Source organism: Amphiura filiformis, unplaced genomic scaffold, assembly GCF_039555335.1.
Source record: "Amphiura filiformis unplaced genomic scaffold, Afil_fr2py scaffold_48, whole genome shotgun sequence".
NCBI classification, from domain to species: Eukaryota; Metazoa; Echinodermata; class Ophiuroidea; order Amphilepidida; family Amphiuridae; genus Amphiura; species Amphiura filiformis.
This window is the reverse complement of record NW_027305512.1, coordinates 375,227-395,919: the sequence shown is the minus strand read 5'-3', so window position 1 is coordinate 395,919 and position 20,693 is coordinate 375,227. Positions and strand designations below refer to the sequence as shown.

The following is a 20,693-nucleotide window of genomic DNA, read 5'->3' as shown; positions in this document are numbered from 1 at the left end:
GAACCAGGTAACCTGAGGATTTGGTCATTTTGTAGGGGGGCAAGGACAGATGGGGAGAGGGAAAGGGGAATTTAAGTGACAAGTGTACTCCTATCTGGCATCACACTAATTTTAAATTTGAATACAAAATTCTTAAAGTTTTTATAACAAGTACTTTTTATTAGACATGCACAGTAAAAACACTTTGTTTCCACGGAAGCATGCAAATGTCTTGAATTGCTTTTTTAAGCACACAACATTCATTTACTGACAACATATTCATTGAATTTTTTATTTTAAATGCGCAGTATGCTCTAGATCAAGTGGAATGTTGGAAAGAAGTTTGTACATTCAGATCATTAGCAAAATAAATTCCAAAATGGTGTCTTTCAAAAATTTACTACAGGCTTCTATGGAAAATATGTCAAAATATTAAAAACTCTTCATGTGTCTTCAGAAATTAGATTCAGATTTTGCATTTTGGGAGTTTATTTCAAATTTTGCTAAAACATGTGAAATTGTGAAATCAGTCATTTTTTGCCCAAATTGATAGATTTTGAGTTTTTTTTAATATGTTTGCAAAAAATCATCAAATTTTTGCCAGATTTTGTAAGCTTTGGCTGATATTTTAGGCTTTTTAGCTTCTACCTCATGCTAAAATTGTACGCACACCAGGGTTTGATTTACTTTGAAAACCTTGCATAGCAATTTTTAGCGAAAATATTATTTAGGTGATGTTCTTATAATATTAGCATATGTTTACATTGTAAAATATTGCTATACAAGCTGATATTTGTGTAGCAGGTTGTCCAAAATGGGGAGCATTTTGCTCCACGGCACAAGTTAAATCGAACCCTGACGCACACATGTACAGCATATGAAAAAGTATACCAAAATAATAAGTTTTACTGTCAAAAAGCTTTACAGTTTAATCTCAAGGGCTATTTGTTGGTGCTTTGATTTCAAAATGTACAAAGTGCACACCTGTACCCACCTTTCCTTTTCACTATTAAGTGAGTATTAAGAGCCTCCCCGGCCCTTGGATTGTATTACAAAAAATTGTAAATCACAAAAAAAAAATCCTCAAATGTCAAAAATGCATGAATTGCACGTGCAGCCAAAATATGTGATTTGCGCCACAAATAACACAAAATTTTTGCGTATTTGTAACAGCCCTAATTTAGTCCATCAAAAATGGTGGTACATAGCCGCTACCATCCATCCAGGAAAACGTATGAATTCCGGCGTGACCCCAGCCAACCAGGTGTGACCTGAGAGATTCAGCATGTATTTAATACTAAACGGGTTGATATGATGTCTACCGTCGACGTCCGAGTAGCCGTGCTCATTGGCGACCCACGTAGTGTGGACTATCTTGCCTGATTTCTTCATGATGTTGGGATCTGCAATGAAATAGCGAAAAAAAATTTCTAAATTAAATTTCGCACTAAGGGGCATTCGGTGAGAGCAAAATGTAACAAATATGGGGTCAATGGGTGAGAACATGATTTTTGGCATTCGGTGAGAGCAAAATGTAAAAAATATGGGGTCATTGGGTGAGAACATGATTTTTGGCATTCGGTGAGAGCAAAATGTAAAAAATATGGGGTCATTGGGTGAGAACATGACCTTTAAATGGAATCTTTGGGTGAGAACCGAAACAGCGCCACAGAAACCTCGAAAATCGAATTTCTAGTTCTAAATGGCGTCAAATTTCTAAAGTTGTTTTTTCAAAATAAGTAAGGGTCTTTGGGTGACAGATCAAATGGAAAAATAGAGGTTCTTCGGGTGACAGAGCATGTGTTCGTAAAAAAATATGGGGTCTTTGGATGGCAGCGATGCTGAAAAAGGGGGTCTTAACAGCCCTACATACATACGTGTCACCTCCAAAGTTGAAGTGCCCCCACCCCCGGAATTAACCACCCATGCCCCTACAAGCACATACCCAGTGACTACACAACAAGCAAACTGATATTTTTAACTGCCCATTTAAATTTGGATCATGGTCTGAAACATATGGCACACTGATGATGGATGAATATTTTGGGAAATTTCTTACGTAAACATGCAAAAGTTTATTTAATGTAAAAAATAAGTGCTCACCAACCCCACCCAAAATGACTTTGTTAAGCGCCCTGGTCGGTTAAAGGAAGTGTCCGGCAATCACAACATTATGTCATGTATGTTAGAAAAATAATTATCAACACGCGATATTCAAAATTCCCGCGCCGAAATTGTCTAGAGTGATGACGTCCTGATAATTCAATGAAGTCTGACGACATTTGAGCACAAATAACCATGACGTCACTGCTCTAGAAAATTTCGGTGCAGGAATTTTGAATATTGTGTGTTGAGAGATTGCCGTTTTTATTCGTTTTTATGGTTAATATGAGTTTGTTTTAAATAAAACCATGTGATTCGTGCTTGATAATTATTTTTGTAACATGTATAAGACATAATGTTGTAATTGCCGGACACTTCCTTTAATGTTGTATTGCTCCTCTTGTTGACTCAATGATGCTTAATATATTGTTGTAACACTTAAAAAAAAAAAAAAAAGAAAAAAAAAAAAAAGGAAAAAAAAAAAAAAAAAAAAAAAAAAAAAAAAAAAAAAAAAAAAAAAAAAAAGGGGGAAAAAAAGTAAAAAAAGTAAAAATTATGTTTAAAAAAAAATATTGTGCGGATTTGGAGAGTCCCTTGACCTAGAGTGAAGTACTGCAATCATTTGTGGTTGATTGTAAAAAATTTGGAAAAAAGTTACCAAAAAATTACAAGTTTGTATCCAAATGGGACCGAATCCACCCATTTGTAATTTGTGTTCACTGCATAATCTATTGAAGATATAAAAATTGGTTTTTTTGTACACAAGTCTATATCTAAAATAGATTTTGAAGTGAACACAAGTGGTCCCATTTGGATGCAAACTTGTAATTTTTTGGTACCGGTAACTTTTTTCCAAATTTTTAAAAATCATCAAAAAACGCATTTGGAGCCAAAATACACAAATTGCAGCGCAAATAACGCAATTGTGTATTCTTAGCAGCCCTAATTTTGCAGCTCTTCTTTTCACATTTCAATTGATATCCTGGGTGTCAAATTGAAAATTATGATTTATTTTTTTTTCTTTTTTTTTTTTGAACTGGCGACAGGGTGCATTTAGATTTTGGTACAATAAAATGTCTAGTTTTTATGTTTTGTTTTGCTTAGAACTGGCTCAGTTCCTCGGACTATGAGGCCGCCAGAGGACTACTTCCAGCGGGTACTTGTCACGGCACTGGGTCCAGGGCTAGTTTTGCTCATTGCTCAGTACAAAACTTTTAAAACCTTTCTTAGTTTCTTAGTCTTAAATATTACAGTAGCAATTTAGCCCCAAGGTTCTGTTTTCATATCATACCTACCTGCAGCTAGATGTACAACAGCTTTGCCAGCAAACTCGGGAGTCTCTCCCGTTTCTATCATTCTCTTCATCTGAAATACATACATATGATCACATTAAAAATGTGAATGAAAATTTGCTGTTTCTGTGTATCATGGTCAAACTATAAAACTTCATCAATTTAGGACTGTACATAGATTGAATATGATATTTTGGTGAAGTGGCAACAACTTCAGCTAATTTTGGTGTTTTAATGAACCTATGATTCAAATTTGGAAACCATGGTTTTATTTATACCAGTGTGAGCAGTTAATGCTGCCCAGGGATAGCTCCTGGGGATATCTTTTACCACAGAACAATGATCTATCAGACAGTGTCCGAAATAAGGAAAATATAGAGGTTGTCCCGAGGATAACTAAAGCATAAATTCTGCTTGTCCTCAAAACATTTTGGTTATCCCCATAATGTGTCATATTTTAGAGTGTTAAGGGCTGGGGTATGAACGTTTGGACAGTATTTATTTTGGGACATCAGAGCACATCAGACATATCGAATTGCATTCTGAATCGAAGAATGTCATTCTGATATCAAATAATTTTGATTTTTGAAATTAGCAATTTAATACACATTTTATGGCAAATCATTAAAATTGATATTTTGATATTTAACAGTACTTGAAGTAAACTTTAGAAATCTGATGATTTATACTTAAAGTGTATGTAGGTGGGATGAAAAGCCGACGATCAATTGAAAATTTTGACCTTTCGTATTGAAGATATGGATTTTTTTTCCCAAAACACCAAAAAAAAATTAGGTCTTTTTGGGAAAAAATCCATATCTTCAATATGAAAGGTCAAAATTTTCAATTGACCGTCGGCTTTTCCTCCCTGCTACATACACTTTAAGAATATAACATTAGATTTATATAATTTACGCCGAGGACTGTTATATATATCAAAATTTGAAAAATATCAAATTTTTATAATTTGTCATAAAATTTGTATTATATTGTGATTTTCAAAAATGAAAATTATTTGATATCAGAAAGACATGCTTCAGATTCAGAATGCAATTCGATAGGTCTGAGGTGCTCTCATGTCCTACACAAAAATACTGTCGAAACATAATAAACGCTCATTTTAGATCCCTTAACATTTTATAGTTTATAGTTGTAGTTGTAGTTTATAGTTGTAGTTATAGTTGTAGTTGTAGTTATAGTTGGAATTATAGTTGAGTTTATAGTTGTAGTTGTAATTATAGTTGAGTTTATAGTTGTAGTTGTAATTATAGTTGAGTTTATAGTTGTAGTTGTAATTATAGTTGAGTTTATAGTTGTAGTTGGAATTATAGTTGAGTTTATAGTTGGCAAGATCGAGTTATATAACTAAAGACATATCGACATTCTCTGTACCATTGTTGAAATTATGCCATAGCTTCCCATAATGCATTGTTGAAACTATATGCTATACCTATACTCTGTAGCGGAATGTCTTCCCATAATGCATTGCTGTAGATTGTATTGGAATGCTTTCCCATAATGCATTGTTGGAATTCTTGCCCATAATGCATTTTTAAAACCATGTTATGTTAAATAGGCCTACATGCATCAGCTGTACCTCATATTCCCATACAAAGTATTGATGAAATGTCATAGCTTCCCATAATGCATTGTTGATACTATGCTATACCTGTAGTCAAATGCCTTCCATAATGCATTCCGTACCCTGTACTGGAATGCTTTCCCATAATGCATTGTTGAAACTATATGCTATACCTATACTCATAATGCATTGCTGTAGATTGTATTTGAATGCTTTCCCATAATGCATTGTTGGAACTCTTGCCCATAATGCATTGTTGGAACTCTTGCCCATAATGCATTTCCATAATGCATTGTTGGAACTCTTGCCCATAATGCATTTTTAAAACCATGTTATTGTCATGTTAAATACGGTCATTTTCACAGTAAAGGGTGTAACTTTTGATTTTTAGGGTCAAAATTTCAAACCACTTAAATATGCTTCTGTTTACTGAAATCATGCATAGAAGCAACGTAAATTCCAGTAAAATAATGTTTCAAGGCTTAAACCTTTTGATTTCTAATAAAAAATTTGACATTTCCATAAAATTTTGGTTAAAATCCAAGAAAAAATGTATTTTACATAAACTCAGAAAATTATGACATGAAAGCTGGAATACATGTGAAATCCCATTCCAAAGTAAGTCAACAGATATAAGTTACATTTTATACCATGTTTTGCTATGTTTGTATTATTGCAGTTTTGAACATTTTTAACATCAAGTGTCATTTACAATGGAAATTTCCTAACCTTAAACATATTTTTAATTAGGTTCCTAAAATAATTTGAATGTCTAACTTCATGTACAAATACTACTTGATGAAAGGAACCTCCCAGCCAAGTTTCACAGAAATTGGAATTATTTTTTAGAATTGGCAATTCAAGCGATTTGTGTTTCAAATTTTAAAAGCTTGCAAATCGACTAATTTTTGTTACCCATTTCAAGTTAAGATATCAACTGTTATGAATCAAGAAGAAGTGAAGAAATAACCAAGAATTATGAACCAAAGCTATACCCACAAAGTTTGTTAACAATTGTTAACGGAAAATGAAGCCTCGAAACGACAAATATCGAAGTCCGGTTCTCAAAAATACAGGGCTGTTCAAAATTAAATCTAATGTGGCAGTGTTTACTGAACATATGACCGCACTTTCAGGATAAGAAAAATTATCCATGAACTAACTGAAGAAAACACAGGGTTTTACAAAAATGTTACTGTTTTTTATAGTTTTTCAAAATGGCAATATTAAGTACATTTAAGCCTGCTAAAACTGAACGCAATAACTCCCAAAGATGATTATGCTACCCAAGGTAGCTGCTAACTAGATGACTTATGTGGCCAAAAATCATGGAATTCTGTGGCTTTATTAGAACACTACGGATCAAAATGTTAAAAATCCAAAGTTACACCCTTTACCGTGAAAATGACCATACATGTACACTATGTATTCTTCCCAGAATGCATCAGTTGTACCTTATATTCCCATACAAAGTATTGATGAAATTATGCCTTTTTGTCAAGGTAAACAAAGAAACTAAACTGGGGTCCTGGGAGTTCTATAACTTCATGCTTGGAGTTGAGACACACAAGCCGTGTTCAGACGGGCTTAGGGGGTAAGTTCGTGTTAAGCTAACACGACGCTACCTCTAAGGTAGCTTCGTGTTAGCGACCGTCTGAACAAGTATCGTGTTAACTACCTCGAAGCTTAACACGGAAGATTTACCACAGAGAAATCTCTGTGGTAGCGCTAACACTGAAGCGATCGTTCCGTGTTAGTGCCCGTATGAACAAGATTCTGGGGTAAGCTTGACCTTATGGATACAACACTTACAATTTCGCAGTATTTTAAATTTCTTTAGCATAAATTCACAATAATTTATCTCCGTTTCTCACCGAGAATGAACATGATGAAAAAAGCACCACAAAAACGAAAACAAAAACCCAAACAAACAAAATAAAAAACCTAACCAAACAAAACATTAAACTGGTCAAAAGAAGAAACGGAAGAGCTGATATTAGTGTCTTGAAAGACAAAAAAATTGAGTGGAGAAGAAAATAACAGCTAAAAACATGTGTAATTGCCCTGAAACTAAGAGACATCGGCTTCCACAGTGACTTGCAGTATAGCAAACGGCCCTAAAACTTCCAGGAAATTCCTATATTTACCACGAAGTAAAGACCGAGCCGTGCAGCTAACACTGAGTGCTTAGAGTTAAAGACCATGAGGAAGGACCGTGTGGACAAGTATCCGTGTTAAGTCATGACCTTGCACTACCTCCGTATTACGGTAACACGGAGGTAAGCTCCCGTGTGATCATGCCTACAGTGAGGAGTCATCATGTTAAACAGGAAATTAAAGCCTCTGGGTGGTCAAATCATGGCCAAAACAGCAACCCATTATGCAATTTATAGATAGCTCATGTCACTTCATGACTTAATTAATTTTTATAGCATGATCCTTCATCAATTCAAAGACCCAGAAGAGCAGAGGCATACCAGCATCAGCAGTAATGGGGAGTGGGAGAGGCTGGTCCGGGGGGGGGCACTCAACACAAATGACCATACAGGTATGCTCCCCGGAGAGATTTCGCAGCTCCGAAAGACCCCCTATATTTGACCAAAATAGAACTCAAAAGACCCCCTTTTATCGGTACGCAGTCAGCTCCCAAAGACCCACCACCTCAAAATTTCGGGGGAGCATACCCACCAAATTTTTTGATGTGCCCCCCCCCCCCCGGGGGGGCTGGTCGATATTGCCTCGGCTCAAAATACTGGGACAAAATTGACCAAAAGTATCTTCTTTTGGCCTGGTTAGACCACAATTTTTAAACATTCTAATTTTGACCAAAAATTTCTCAGTGAATATCAACAATATTTTAGTAGAGGGACAGCAGGAAGATTTGGACATTTTTCACCTCTTGGCCCCTTCTTAATTCTCCCACTCCTGTAGAAGAGTTTATACGCTGTCTTTTGAAGGTGAAAATAAATAGGGTTGTGGTTTTACTTTTGGCTCCATCACCCAAACACCCCTCATTTGGACTGTGCACTAATTATGAGCTGTGGGGATTTGACACTTTAAAAGAGGGGACAGTACCCCGGGCAGTACAGAAATGTGTGCAAAATGTCATGCTTGCTATGCTCACAAATAAACTATTTAGGGATCGTTCACAAACACTTGTAAGGGGGGGCCTGATGCAAAAAAAAGGGGCACCATTATGTATCATTGGCCCCTGGGCACCACAACCCCTGAACTACCACTGAATACTAATTAAACTAATAGAGTGCAATTTGCACTAATTATGTTATGCTAAATGGTACTAAATGGCACAATTGTTTTTAAGTACTGCATTGTTACACCCACCCCACTATCATGACTATTTTAGCAGTATAGGCAATTAGGCATGGTAGGTGATCAGATCTATACCAAGTCACAGCACAGATCCTGGAATTTATTTCCAGGGTCTGTTTTCACAACTACTCATGCTAATAGTCTCCCACAGTGAAAACATTTAATATGGCCATAAAACTAATTCCCCTTTGTTGTGCCCTCAAGTAATTTACCCAGGTCTTCCAGAAAAAAAGAGTATCTGATGTTGGAGTATAGTCTAAGAAGATTTGAATCTATATAGACCTAGGTTTTGAATTTACTAGGTTTAATACCTGATCATCATGAAAGATTTCTTACTTCTGTGATCATATGTAGCATAAGTGAAATATTCAACCCTAACTCTAAACCTACAACTACTATAAAGTAACTATAAACTCAACTATAACTCTAGACTCAACTATAACTCTCTAATTATAACTCTCAATCCAGCTACAATTCTAACTGCAACTATAAATGCAACTATAATCCAACTACAATTATAAATGATTATAAAAATGTGATTACAACTATATTAAACTACAACTATAACTACAATGTCAATGATAAAAATACATTTACTCCATATTTTAGAGGTAAAATATAGTGGTTGTCCAGGGGATAAGTACATAGCTCAATATGGTTGTCCCCAGTGATTTTTGGACAAGATGACAAGAGGATAAGTGCTTATTTCGAACACTGCTATCAGATAAAGGGGTGGGGGAAGGCACTTTAATACTAAACTAGGCTAATTTCATTTGCACAGAAAATCTCTTGTGTTGAAATATTGCATACCATTTTGGATGCTTTGTCATCAGCACTTTGATCTTCATTTCCTTTTCCGAAACTGAGAACATGTTCTGTTCTGACTGCTCCTGGCCATAAGGAGACATAGGCAATGTTGTGCTTCCTCAAGTCTATGGCACACTCTGAAGCCATACGATCACACTGGGAAGAAAAAAGAGGAAACATTCAATAGATTGGTTGCAATGTTAATGAGGAGACAGAGGCAATGCTGTGCTTTCTCAAGTCTATGGCACACTTTTGAGACTCATGGACTCTTTACCAGGCCTTAAAATGCTTTTTTAATTTTGAAGCAAGTGGAATAATTGCACATGATAATATGGTACAATAAAACATGTGATAGGAATGAATGATTGTGGAATCGATCTAGAGACCTGCCCCTCTGTCCTCCAACATGGCTGCCATATGTTATACAGTTATGGTTGGTTTATCCATGAGGTGTATAGTTCCGATTCAGAATTGTACTGATAGTTCCGATTCAGAATTGTACTGTTCTAGTCTTGATTCCATGCAAATTTCTTGTCTTGAAAATGTTGAAAGTGAATTTGTGGTAAATACCAATAAATGTACTTACCCCAGACTTGCCAATACAATAGGGTATTGTAGCAAAATGCATGAGACCCCCTGGAGATGACACATTGATGATGAGTCCTTGTTTAGCGGGTACCATCAGCCTAGCAGCATGCACTGCCGCTATATAGTGCCCTCTGAAATCAGGCAACAAATGTTAGGTTTAATTACTCAAATGAGTAAAGTGAACAAACCCAAAATATATATTTTTTGATTATGATGGCTATTTGGCTTTTTACCCCCCTATGGAAGACATGACCTTAATTTTCCACACCCTGAATTTCAAATGGATTAGCTGAATGGTTGACTCCATTTGAAATCTCTATCCCCTGTGTGAGAGATTAAGGTCATGGCTTTCAAATGGAATAGCCTACAACATGTATTTTGAACAGATTCTACATGTACAAAAAATAACCCTGTGTATTACTATTAGTATTACCATTAACAAATTATATTGTCCATCTTCCACCTCAACCTCCTCGCCTCCCATTTCCTCCCCTCCCTCTCCTCCCCTCCCCTCTCTTCCCCTTCCTCTTGTCCCCCTCTCCTCCACTTCCCCTCTCTACCCCTCCACCCCTCACTTTCCTTCCACCTCTCCCCGTTGTCATTTGGGAATCAAAAGTTATTGATAGCATCTTCCCCCTCCCCTCCCTTTTCCCTCTCCCTGAGTCCCTCCCCCCATCGCATCCCCTTGTCATCCCGGAATGGCTTACCTTAGACCAACTTTGTTGATAGTATCCCACATACCATCTTCCTCTTCCCAGAATGTGTTCCCTGCTTTGATACTTGCAGCTATAGCCTGATGAGAACAATTGGCAACAAGTAAACATGAATCCCCCACATACTGAATACTGTTACACTAGCTGCCAGAGAACCGAGTACGGCAGTATTCTGCTCTGATTGACGCGAACAGCACGTTAATGAGCTACATATGCTGACATTTGTGTTCCCTTCAAGAGCGCCGCTCTGCACCGACCAAATGTTTGACATGTAATGTGATTAGATTATCGGTTTGTTACCTAGCTGGGGGGTTTTCAACCCCCCGAGCTAGGTACTGTTTTGCTATCCGATTCTTCTTTACCTAGCTGGGGGGTTTTCAACCCCCCGAGCTAGGTACTGTTTTGCTATCCGATCTTTCTTCTTTCTGGCAATAAATTTCAAAATGCTTCTCCTCCTACATGTTACACCCTACAATTACGTAACTTGCACATATGTATCGACTATGTCCAGTGCCTATAGGGTCTAAACAGAATTGGGGTCAAATATCATTAAAGGGGCATTTCTGGTATTTAACCAAATATTTAACTCAAAATGCTTCTTCTGCCACATATTAAATAGCACAATGACGTAATTTGCATATATGCATCGGCTACCCCACACGCCTATAACTTGTACACAGAATTGGGGTCAAAGGTCATTAAGGGGGTAAAATCTTACAACTGCATTATCTGGACATCTGTAAGGGGTATGGGGCTCCAACTCGGAGACAAGAAATCTCATGACCAGGGGAACATTTCACAGGGGTCAGGTCAAAGGTCATGCAGAGGTCAAATTTTAGAAATGCATTTCCTGGACAACTGTAAGGGGTATGGGTCTCAAACTTGGTGACAACAAACTTAATGATCTGAGGAACATTTTGGGACACTTTGCAGGGGTCAGGTCAAAGGTTATCTGGGGTCAAATCTTATAATTTCATTTTCTGGACATCTGTAAGGGCTATATAGAGCTCAAACTCAGTGACAACAAATCTCACGACCAGGGGAATATTTGCAGGGGTCAGGTCAAAGGTCATGCTGAGGTCAAATCTTAGAAATGTACTTTATTGACATCTGTAAGGTGTATGAGCTCAAACTCGGTGACAACAAACTTGATCACCAGGGGAACATTTTGCAGGGTTCAGGTCAAAGGTCATCTGGGGTCAAATCGTAAAATTGTATTTTCTGGACATCTGTAAGGAGTACGGGGCTCAAACTTGGTGACAACAAACCTCATGACCAGGGAACATTTTGGAAAATTTTGCAGGGGTCAGCTACTTCCCCAACACCAACATGCCCAGCTAGGTTTGTGGTCTATGACCACCATTTGCCACTAGTTCTTTACCTAGCCCCCCCCCCCAGCTAGGTATTCTAATGCTATCCGATTCTGCTTTCTTCTGGCAACAAAAACTAGGTAATTTCAAAATGCTTCTCCTCCTACATGTTACACCCTACAATTCACGTAACTTGCACATATGTATCGCCTATATCGAAAGTGCCCATATGGTGCAAACAGAATTGGGATCAAAGGTCATTAAAGGGGCATTTCCGGTATATAACCAAATATCTTCAAAATGCTTCTTCTGCCACATATTACATAGCACAATGACGTCACTTACACATGGGCATCGGCTTTACCCAGTGCCCATACCTTGCACACAGAATTGGGGTCAAAGGTCATTAAGGGGTAAAATCTTACAATTGCATTATCTGGACATCTGTAAGGAGTATGGGGCTCAAACTCGATACAATAAATCTCATGACCAGGGGAACATTTTGCGGGGGTCAGGTCAAAGGTCATGCAGAGGTCAAATTTTAGAAACGCATTTCAATAGGAGAAAAAGAGGGCGCAATGAGGGGCCTCTTTTTTTGGGACACCCTGTATGTTGCTGAATGGAATACGGTATGGCACCAGACTAGATATTCATTTCCTCATTTTGACAAAATGAGAGGGTGGGATTTGGTATGGCGGCCATCTTAGATGTGAAAGGAAGGAAATCTTCCTATTTCTGGATTGTGTACAGGAAGTGTTTACAAACAAACACAAAACATACCGTGACACCACTGTAGGCATTGTTGACCAAAACATCAAGGCGGCCATTTTGTTCTGTTTTGACTCTTTCAAATAATTTGTTGACATCCTCATCGTTGCTATGGTCACATTGTACTGGGATGCATTTACCTCCTCGACTTTCAATCTGTTGTGGAAAAAGTAGATGAAAACTTTATATCTGATTCTGTGGGAAATAATCACACAGAGATTAGAGCCCAAGACCAACAACTCTGCCATATATTCCTATCCTACCTCAAAGATTCTGAGTGTGCTGATAAATGCTGGAGGTATGAAGGCCCCGGTCCCCGCACTCCTGCATCCGCAAGTATTCATGCTCGTCAAAAATTTCGCAAATTAAGGGGTGTTTTCAGATGCAGAAACACGATTTGCGAAACACAAAAAAACAGGTGTTTGAAATTGAAAAAAGGGTATTTATTTACTTACTTGCTTGCTTATGTCGACTCTTGTAGTCGGACTCCCATAATGGCTCTCAAACTGTTCTGTCAAGCCCGGGGTCACTCCCATTGTGGCCTGTACACCATCCGCGATAATAAAAACGTTTAATAAGGGTCGTTGTTCGGGGGTAGGCACGATACGCACGTATCGCATTTAGGGTGTCAAAAACATGAAAAATTGGAAAAAAGGGTAGCAAAATTGCAATTTCTAAATACGCGGAAATGAAATTTAGGGTATGAAATTTGATGTTAGGAATGAAATCCCTGTTTAGGGTGTCGTTTTAGCCAAGGGTTAAATCCTTGTTGAGGGTGCTTTTCAAAAGTTGATTATCGCGGATGGTGTACAGGCCACAATGGGAGTGACCCCCGGTGTCAAGCATACAATTCTTGATGTCTGGGCCTGTTAATCCTGTATCATCTGCCAACATCTTGATATAATCCTTCTTGGGTGCACCTCTTGTTCGCTTCCATGTTTGGGCTGCCACATAAGAACCCTTGAAGCTGCTTCCTCTTCGCTTCTTGCACAGTGCCCTGCAAACTTTAACCTTCTAATCCTGAGCCTCTCAGAGATTGGTAACAGATTCCCATATAGTTCTTTGTTGGTGGTGTGAGTTTGTCATGAGATATCTAGTGCCTTCCGTAAGAGACGGGTATAGCAGCCATCCATATCTTTTCTCATTTTGGTTGTTATTGTCCATGTTTCAGCGCCATACATGTATGTTAGTACCGATTCTACAGTGGTGGTAAACAACTTGATCTTTAGATCTCTTGGAAGATTACTTTTCCAGATCTTGTCCATGCTGTTGCATGCTTTCCAAGCAAGTGCCTTTCTGATGTTGAAGTCCTCACTACTGGCAGTCCATGCACCTAGATATTTGAGTCCTGTACTATCTCCAATTCGCTTCCGTCCAGTGTTTTTATTGAAGACGGAGTTTCCTTGTACAGCATTGCCTTGGTCTTCTTGGCATTCATTCCTAGTCCCACTTTCTGTGCAGCAGCTTCAACAAGATGTAACAGTTCTTGCTCGTCTTTGAGGTTGTCAGCTAGAAGAGCAATATCGTCTGCAAAATCCAAGTCTGTGATTGTGCATGGGCCTATTCGCCTACTTTTCCTGGGCTCAAGAGTAAAGCCAAGTCGCTCTTCATTGCCTTCCTTAAAACATATCAAGGACTACGATAAAGAGGAGTGGTGCCAGAGTGTCTCCCTGCAGAACTCCTGCTTGGATCTCAAAATCCTTAGTGACACCATCAGGTGATGTGACATGAGCTATAGTATGATGGTACATGCATCCTATGGCAGCCACTAGCCTCTCTGGGACTCCATATGCTCTCATTATGTCAAGCATTTTCCAATATCATCTATATAATACCTTTACAGTTTTAATCAATTTTTCAACATTAAAACATTGCTGGAAAATAACGAAACAAACTTTCTTATGCTCTCATGAAAAACCTGTACAAAATCCCCATAGGAAAAGTGACGGCACTGTGAATAATTAGCTAATTATGCCGTCAGTCCTTGACGACCACCATAACAACAGATGACGCCCAGGGTATTTGAACTCTTTTTCAAAACATATAATGCATAACAAATGATCAAGGTTATGAATTGTGATACCAGAGGAATAAATGTATCCCCCGATTACAACGGATTAGTAATTGTTATGCGATTATGTTATTTGCCATGATCCAAAATCTAACCGTGAAATTGCAAGATTATTGAATATTGACTAGGGATCTGTTCATGTTCAATATAATTTGAGAAAAAAGGAGATTCATGGCTCATCACCTGAAATCTGGACGGCCGGAAAAAAAAACAACGCCAAGATAATAATAACAACCGAATCCAAATAGCGAAATCAATTGAAATTAATTGACTATAACATAATGAATCTCTGCCTGTATTGATATTGAACAATATAAATTTATAACAAGCAGCATCGATTGTCGTTCCTAAGATTGAACAAAATTAGTTCTGGTGCCTTACCTCTTCAGCTGTTGATTGAAGGGTGCCCCCAACTTTTACATCACCACTTGGTGATAAGCCACAACAAAAAAAAAAAATGCAAAATAAACTAGATGCAAAATACATACAATGTAATTTTTTTTTTTTTTTTTTTTTTTTAGTTTTTAAGGAGCTGTGACAGACTTCAGAACTTTTTGTAACATGTTTTTTACATTTTGAAAGATGTGTTTGCTGGGTGAGCATGATTACTGTAGGTCTCGGACTCGCCAGCCTAGGTGGGGGGGGGGCACTCAAGTTTCATAGTGTACATGCATTACCAGCAAAATGAGAAAACAAGGGTCCTACAAACTTATGTATTTAAAGGTGGTACCATTCAAATAAAATCCTGCTTGGGTACCTTTCAGTCACCTGTGTAGCTACATGCTGGGGATCTTCTGCGTGGCATGCGAGGGGTCCGAGGTTCGAATCCCGGGGGCGCCAAGTGACTTTCTTCTTCATCTTCTCTCCTTTTTCGTTCCTTCTTTCCCTTCCGATAGCCAAAAAACCACGGGTAGGGTTAGGGTTAGTGACCATGCATGTTTTTCCTATATGCCTCCTTAACCCGAACCCAACTAGGACTCACTAAAGCTCACTATTAAAACCACTCTGCGTGCATGCATTCCACGGGACTTGATGACTTAATCAGACCAAGTCATATATACCCAGGGAATCGTTGGCGGGCCAACGTCACCTGTGTAGCTACATGCTGGGGATCTTCTGCGTGGCATGCGAGGGGTCCGAGGTTCGAATCCCGGGGGTGCCAAGTGACTTCCTTCTTCATCTTCTCTCCTTTTTTGTTCCTTCTTTCCCTACCACGGGTAGGGTTAGGGTTAAGGTACAATTTGAGCCCCGGCCCACCCAGGCTCACCAAGTTTTCTATAGCTCAATGACTAGGCATACTACTACTTACCAGTTATGTAGACTGTAGCCCCAGCTTCCCCAAGCTGCAATGCAATGCCCTTTCCTATACCACGAGAAGCACCCGTCACTATGCAAACTTTGCCTGCTAAAGGTCCAGACATGACTTCTAGGAGGAGAGGGGGAGGTGAGAGGGAGAGAGAATGAGGATAAAGGGAAGAACGAACTATTACATCATCTTTCTTGAGTTAAAACAATATTTTAATTTTTTTGTAATATCTTAGAATGAATTTACAGGCATAAAATAGGCAGCACACCACCAAATCCTACCGCATTTAGTGTCACCCTTGATCATTCGAAAGTGCAAAAAGCCTTTTTTTTTCACTTGGCCTGAATTTGTTTGGACTGCTGTTTAATAATTGTCAGAGCAACTTGGGGTGTAAGAACTGACCCCCTTTTTTTTAAAGATGTTGGTCACTGAATCCAAAAATAGAAAAAAAGAAAATCAGAAATATTTTAATTAGAAGGCAGCACACGATCAAATCCTTGTGCATTTGGTGTAACTCAAATAAAACATAGGTCCAGACTGCAAACAGGTGGGTGTTACTTGGGATGGAGCAAGATGATAGCCATGTATTATTATTTTAAAATAAAAAGATGCAATCAATCAATGTTCAGAAAATCTCAAAATGGTGCGTCTATCTTGTCAGACAGTTGGGTGGGTGGCCAAAAATTATCCAATTATCCGCATGGGGACATGGTAAGGAGGCATTCATGCAAGCTGAAAATAGGGTGGCGCTGTTCAGGTGCATGCCCATAGCTCACAATTTTGTTGCGTTTCGAAAAATCCAATCTTTATTAAGTTTCAAACTTCATACTTTTGGAAATCCAGTCCGAACTTTCAAAATATTTGTCACATGATGGGGTAGAACTCACTTTCTTGTAATGTGTATTTCAATAGGATGTTTATTTAGTGGTGTGCTCCCTATAGTCTAAAATGTAGTGTTATTACTATTAAAGCCCATAGTATGCCACATTGATCTTGTGATCATTTTCTCATAAAAGCTTATCAATAATTCAGTATAGGCTTATACAATATGGTTTATGATAATATTAAAGATCTTTAATGTAGTCATTCTGAAAATTATACTGTACCTTGTGTGTGATGTTAGATGCGCACCAGGCAGGCAATCCTGAATTTCGTGCAGCTTCACTCGGCACTAGGTAGGCACTGTACTCAGGCAGTGTAGGTATTTGGGAGCATACAGAGGGGTTGAGACCTGAATAGAATCGCCTACATAATGTACACAATATAGCTCAATATGATAGGCCTGTACATGTATGTATGTCTGCATCAAGCACAGTGTATCTGGACTTGATATTGATTTAATGCCCAGCAAATAAACACTGAGCAAAGATCACATGGTGACCTATATCATTGACCCATATCAAAATAGATGGAAGATAATTATAAATAAATTCCCTTAAAAAGGAGAGTGTGTATATACTGAAAGATCCTCATTGATTGTTATATAGGGCCCGGTGTTATCACTTAACATTGACTATGTGTACTCATGATTGTTTCCAATTTCAAGAAAAAATGGGTTATTTTTAAACTATGTTCGCGAACATAAAATGTTCGTGATATTTAAAAATAGGGTTGTTTTTGACGACGGTGTACTCAAAATTCAAAAATAAGGTATATTTTTCAATGTGAATCTGAGAATTGAAATCCCAAGAAATCGTAACATTTCTTGCTCAATTTACTCCCAGATTTCAAGTATTGTGAAACTTTCGTGCCTTCCTAATATTCAGCAACTCACTCAGTTTGTTTCTGGGGTTTATTTATTAATTATATTTACATCAGGGACTTCATCTCAGTTTGGCGGCTGTGTTCTTTGGTGTGTGTTCTTGAAATGTTAAAAAAGGGGTGCTTTTGTAAAAGTGTACTTGAAATGCAACAAATAGGGGTAGGTAATTTTCAACGGCTAATTTGTACCCGTTTTTGTGTAAAATAGGGGTAACAAATGCTGAAAATGTTCTTGAAACAACGCAAAATAGGGGGTATTTTGACTTTGGGAATGATCATGCGTTACGCCTTTGCATAGGCAGTGACAACACTGGGTGAAGTTCTTTTTTTCCTTGTATTTTTCTTTCTTTCATTTTTTTCTTGTAATTATTTATTTTCTTTTTTGTTTGAAATTGTTTTTGTATTCTTTTTCCTTTGTTTCTTTTTTCTTATAAATTTTCTTTTATTTTTCTTTCATTCTTCCAATCTTTCTTTCTTTCCAATCTTTCTTTCTCTTTCTTGTGCGCATGAGATATTTCAGACATGTTATTTGACTAATATTTCAAAATCTCGGATTTTGATCAATACAGCACTATTACAACAACTCTAATGAGCTGTGACATCACCCAATTAACATCTCGCTGTCCACAGCCAATACAATTGGAGCTATAGCACCATTGCCCTCATGACATATTATTTACTAGTATACGGTCATTTTCACAGTAAAGGGTGTAACTTTTGATTTTTAGGGTCAAAATTTCAAACCACTTAAATATGTTTCTGTTTACTGTAATCATGCATAGAAGCAACTTAAATTCCAGTAAAATAATGTTTCAAGGCTTAAACCTTTTGATTTCTAATAAAAAATTTGACATTTGCATAACATTTTGGTTAAAATCTAAGAAAAAATGTATTTTACATAAGCTCAGAAAATTATGACATGAAAGCTGGAATATATGTGAAATCCCATTCCAAAGTAAGTCAACAGATATAAGTTAAATTTTATACCATGTTTTGCTATGTTTGTAATTGCAATTTTGAAATTTTTAACATCAAGAGTCATTTGCAATGGAAATTTCCCAACCTTAAACATATTTTTTAAGTTTTAATTGGGTTCCTAAAATAATTTGAATGTCTAACTTCATGTACAAATACTACTTGATGAAAGAAACCTCCCAGCCAAGTTTCACAGAAATTGGAGTTATTTTTTAGAATTGGCAATTCAAGCGATTTGTGTTTCGGAGGCTTCAGTTAACAACACAGGTGACCATAAAAGTAAAATATTTGGCTAACTACTACAAGTTGACATGAAAAAAAAGGTAAAAAATATCACAATTACCAATTTTCATGCTTTGCTTCTAAGCATTGAATTTCAGTTGTGACAAAAATTTAATTATCACAGCAAGTCATTTTTTTTGTTTCGGAAGCTTCGTGTTAACAATGGTTAAACATTGCAGAAGTAGTTTTTTTGAAAACAACACTGTTGGGATCATCTAAGCTGTTATTTTCTTGTGTGTATTGAATCAATGATTCTATGCGGCAGATATTGTAGATTTATAACATGGTAATTTTTTCACCCATTTGTTAAGTATGGTGTTATTTGCATGTGAAGCCTCCGAAACGGGCTTTCTTGGGTATCAGTATATTTTTCAAACATTAACCATAATATTATTTTTTTTTTAAATTTATGACATTCTGCACATATCATGTAACAATTACAATGCAGATATCAATTTGGAACACACCAATTTAGATATGCATAGATGATAATTAATCTTATTGTTGTTCGGAGGCTTCATTTGTTTCGGAGGCTTCAATTGTTAACGGAAAGTTTGTATTGGGTCCCATTTTCAAACGGTGATATATATCTCCATGATTTAAAAACAAGTGACTTGAGGATCTACTTTGCTACATTTTGAAAAATAGATTGGATGAGCTCTTTTATTTATATTTGCCCAAGCTTGCTGAACCAGGGTTCGGTTTTTGCCGGCAAAAACTTGTTTTTGCCGTTGCCGGTGGCAAAAACTGGCAAAAACCTGTTTTGCCAGTTTTTGCCTGGTTTAAACCGGCAAAAATGGCAAAAACTGGCAAAAACTCACATATAGTCACTCAAATATTAAAAAGTAAGACAGAAAGCTCATAAACAGTAGCACACAACTTTTAATGAATCATTCAACATATTTTTTGTCTCATCAAGTCCTTAAAATGAAAAAGTTTTGAATTTGATGTATGCCACATTTCGGTTAAATGCACTTGAGCAATAAAAATGCATGCCTTTAATTTCTTAATATGTTACTTATAATTACAAAATCTGGCCTTGTTACACTCAGAAAATTATTTTGGTAACTTAATAATTTGTTTTGAGATGAAAAAACTGAACTATTTATCACTTTTTTAGTTTTTGCCATTTTTGCCGGCAAAAACTGGCAAAAATTGTTTTTGCCAAGCGGTTAAAACCATGGTTAAAACCACGGTTTTTTCCACCTGCGGCAAAAACCTGCGAACCCTGTGCTGAACAGTTTGTTTCGGAGGCTTCAAAAAAGTTAACGGAAAATCGGCTCTTTGAAGTCAAGATTTTATAAAAATTTTAAAAGCTTGCAAATCGACTAATTTTTGTTACCCATTTCAAGTTAAGATATCAACTGTTATGAATCAAGAAGAAGTGAAGAAATAACCAAGAATTATGAACCAAAGCTATACCCACAAAGTTTGTTAACAATTGTTAACGGAAAATGAAGCCTCGAAACGACAAATCTCAAGTCCGGTTCTCAAAAATACAGGGCTGTTCACAATTAAATCTAATGTGGCAGTGTTTACTGAACATATGACCGTACTTTCAGGATAAGAAAAATTATCCATGAACTAACTGAAGAAAACACAGGGTTTTACAAAAATGTTACTGTTTTTTATAGTTTTTCAAAATGGCAATATTAGGTAGGCCTACATTTAAGCCTGTTAAAACTGAACGCAGTAACTCCCGAAGATGATTATGCTACCCAAGGTAGCTGCTAACTAGATGACTTATGTGGCCAAAAATCATGGAATTCTGTGGCTTTATTAGAACACTACGGATCAAAATGTTAAAAATCCAAAGTTACACCCTT

General features: G+C 37.2%; 2 protein-coding genes across 2 annotated transcripts in view; one reads left to right on the top strand and one right to left on the bottom strand.

Moving 5' to 3' along the window:
* LOC140144305 (uncharacterized) overlaps positions 1-20,693 on the top strand; it is a 55,714-nt gene that overhangs the window by 7,999 nt on the left and 27,022 nt on the right. The gene's annotated exons all lie outside the window — the stretch shown is intronic.
* LOC140144304 (dehydrogenase/reductase SDR family member 1-like) lies at positions 1,004-15,964 on the bottom strand. The gene is made up of 8 exons (XM_072166130.1): positions 15,846-15,964; positions 14,925-15,012; positions 12,485-12,628; positions 10,389-10,474; positions 9,680-9,812; positions 9,097-9,249; positions 3,378-3,447; positions 1,004-1,382 (listed from the first exon to the last, which is right to left on the bottom strand). Exons 1-8 carry the CDS (start codon positions 15,962-15,964, stop codon positions 1,168-1,170), a joined length of 1,008 nt encoding a protein of 335 aa, XP_072022231.1. The 3' UTR covers positions 1,004-1,167.